Genomic DNA, 3,322 nt, shown 5'->3' with positions numbered 1-3,322 from the left:
TGAATCTGACAGAAATGTTGACTGGGGTTCCGCCTTTTATGTACGCCGTACGCGCGCGCTCAAATGGTGGTGGCAGCAAACAAAATGGTAGACAAATGGGTAGTCTATTGCTTGGCTAACTATTCAATTATATTCGAATATTTCTTAGTTTATTTAACAGTAAGTAAAGTAGATTTTAATATTTAAATTCATAAACGAATAGAATTGAACTGGATTTATATTCTTTTTTTTTTGCTTATCTAATATTCCTTTAGAAATTTATTGCTTTTGGTTTATTGCTTTAATCAACTTACATTTTCTACTGAAACAATATCTAATTTTAAAACTTATAAACATTCCAAAGAATTTTAGTATTTTAAATTAAAGATGTATACTTCATAATTGTAAAGAAATAATCTTTAGTTATGAATTTAAATGCTATTAAAATAAATAAATTCTTTTGGAAATGTAATATTTCTACACTACCACATATTTGCTCTAACGCAACGGTTCAAAACCGTTGCGCTAGCCATGGAACTGTAATCTGATTGTATGAAAGGTTAAGCAGTCGCAGAGCCTGACAATTTCCAAGTATGGGAGGAATACGATTGTATGAAAGGTTAAGCAGTCGCAGAGCCTGACAATTTCCAAGTATGGGAGGAATACTTCCTTCCAAGGCATTCTCTCCTATAAGAAGTTTATTCAGTTGAGTCAAGTTACCAAGAGATGATGGAATAGTACCTGACAACTTGTTTCCAGATAAATACACTTCTTGTAGACTCTGAATTTGGCCAATACTTGTAGGAATAGTACCACTTAAAAAAAATTCTTCCATACCAAAAACAGTTAAGCTTGCAAGATTCCCAATTTCTTCAGGTATTCTTCCAGAAATCGTGTTACCCCCAACGCCAACCATTGTAGATTTGTAGAGAGATTAGCTACAGATTTGGGCATAACTCCTCCAAGTCCCTTTGGACCATTGTAGTCCAAACTCAGTGCTTGAAGTTCACTGCAGTTCACTAAAGAATCAAGGAAGCTCCAACCTCCATACTTGGAAATTGTCAACTTTTATTTTCTAAGTAAATTGCAACAAGAGAAACTATATCAGAGTAATATAATTACATAACATAAACATTAGAAATGAAATAACATAAACATGATTATAGCACTCCAACTCGAACGAACTCTGCAAACTGAGTTACTTTTTCTAGACAAGTGGTTAAGTTCTTGATCTTGAATAAGGAAATTGTAAGATAGGAAATTTTCTAGAATTGAACTCAATCTCATACAGTGTCACATCCCAGGATCTCGGATAAGTTACTAACCTAAATACTGATTCACACATAATTTTGACCACGTATCTAAAGATTAGCTATCTATGGTCTTCACAAAATTCTGCTCGAAAAGCTGAAGATGGACAGATTGAATAACAGGTCATATGTCTTCATAACCTCTAATGCACGCTGGGATTACACAGTTTCCATGAGTACTAATTTTATCAAGATGTTAATGAGTATCACACGCTATATCAGGAAATTCTCTCGTATACAATAATGTGATTCAATCCCAATCAAGTATGGTTATGAGCCATTCACCGAGAAAGGAGAGAATCATTATCACTTTACGGCAGATCCTTCTCAAATATAATAATAAGGATCACCAGAAACATTAAAACACAAACCTACAATAATATGGGGACATATCAAAACCCAAACAAAGAAACAGGTAAGAAAAATCCAAAGGAATTAACGTTTTGAGTCACAAGCTAATGTTGGAAAGGACAAGCTTTCTTGACATCAGGAACTTTCATTAGGCTACAATTCTTGATGTCAAGAAGCTTTATTGACATTGAGTCCATGTGATGATATATTGCCTACAATTTTGAATTTCTTCAAGAATCTCCTCAAGGAATTCTCTTGTTGAAGATTGTAGGGCATGGATTTTCATATTCAGATCATGCTTTTCAGACTCAAGTGCCTTTTTCTCTGACAATATTATAGTTAACTTATCATTATTCCCTTTCCCAATATCATTCTGGAAACTATCAGAGTTCAACGAATTTCTCCCTGCATAAATGATCCCATTGTTATGTCCAAGCATGTCTCAATAATAAAATTCACCAATGTTGGAGAAAGATAAACAATTATAACCTTAAAAATTTTAGAATCTGTCTGCAGTATTAGAAAAACAAAATAGAATAATAGAAACATTAAAAGAAAACATAGTGACACTTATTTTTTTTCAATTCTAGATGTGTAATGCGACGATATTTCTCATCTTTCTTTTCAATGCAATGGAAAATGTTTACTTTAAAGCAGCATCACAAAACATTATTACAAATTAGATATTTTGTTTGGAAGCGACTTTATAAATGAATTCATATTCAGAAGCACATTTATTATTGTGCAGATGGATTTCACCATTTTTCCTGAGTGGGATAATATTAGCAGATTAAAAAGTACTGCAATGTATTTTCTCCAGACTATTAAATCAGGAACCAATTAAGAATGTATAGTCCATGCAATAGCCCAAAAAGTTCCTGATAAAAGAAGTATCTATTAGATTATCTAATCAACTCTGCACATCTAGAGAACAACCGCTACCATCACAGCTGCCATCAACTCTGCACATCTAGAGAACAACCGCTACCATCACAGCTGCCTCTTTTCCTTCCACATTTCCCCATGAAAATCATACAACCAAACATTAGCATATTCAGTAAGAACTTTGTATATTGTTTCATGTTAGGATCGTAAATCAAAACAACACGAAAGATAACTGAATTGACATAAATCCAATTTTTTTAGAAAACAAATAAATCCTAGATCGTGAATCTATATCCACACTCTAACCCTAACCCTAACCCTAAGCCAAGCAACGCTAGGGTTTCTAGTAAAAACAACAGGAAAATCAACCCTAGATCAAGGGCGGTGAGATCTCTAAGAACTAGACTGAGAAATCGAGGGGAGTTTGTAGAACCTGAGACATGGCGATGGATCGGGGTCGAGATCTGCGGGAAAAAATTCGAGCGGGCGGGAGAGGAATCTCGAGGGGAGGGAATTTTTTGGGGGAGGAGGTGCGGGGGCGGTCAGATTTTAGGGATTTCATTATATATAGAGAGAGAGAGAGAGATTTGATTACGGTCAGACCGGGTTTTACAAACTCAACTCCTAAACCAACTAACAAATATTAAGCCCATGAACAATTATTTAGCCTATGGCAACGTTTTTCATTAAATGTTGTATTAGTTACTGTAAACCGTTACGATAGATATCTAACGCCATTAAATGTTGTATTAGTTACTGTAAACCGTTACGATAGATATCTAACGCAACAGTTAGAA

The 3,322-nt window shown here is 34.5% G+C and overlaps 1 protein-coding gene across 1 annotated transcript; it reads right to left on the bottom strand.

Annotated features, from left to right (window-relative positions):
* On the bottom strand, positions 491 to 1,108 carry LOC109835244 (probable leucine-rich repeat receptor-like protein kinase At1g35710). Its single transcript, XM_020403230.1, has 3 exons — positions 721 to 1,108; positions 617 to 666; positions 491 to 556 (listed from the first exon to the last, which is right to left on the bottom strand). Exons 1-3 carry the CDS (start codon positions 893 to 895, stop codon positions 491 to 493), a joined length of 291 nt encoding a protein of 96 aa, XP_020258819.1. The 5' UTR covers positions 896 to 1,108.

The sequence above is a fragment of the Asparagus officinalis genome, chromosome 1, assembly GCF_001876935.1.
Source record: "Asparagus officinalis chromosome 1, Aspof.V1, whole genome shotgun sequence".
Classification (NCBI taxonomy): Eukaryota; Viridiplantae; Streptophyta; class Magnoliopsida; order Asparagales; family Asparagaceae; genus Asparagus; species Asparagus officinalis.
The sequence above is the reverse complement of the archived record's forward strand: the minus strand, read 5'-3'. Positions and strand labels throughout refer to the sequence as shown.

Bases quoted from the DNA above. Each gene is read 5' to 3' on its own strand.
- LOC109835244 (XM_020403230.1), bottom strand. From the start codon at position 895: ATGGTTGGCGTTGGGGGTAACACGATTTCTGGAAGAATACCTGAAGAA. The intron at 667-720 runs GTACTATTCCAT...AACTTCTTATAG, and splicing joins ATCTGGAAACAAGTTGTCAG to GAGAGAATGCCTTGGAAGGA. The intron at 557-616 runs GCTCTGCGACTG...GGAAATTGTCAG, and splicing joins CCATACTTGGAAATTGTCAG to GCTCTGCGACTGCTTAACCT.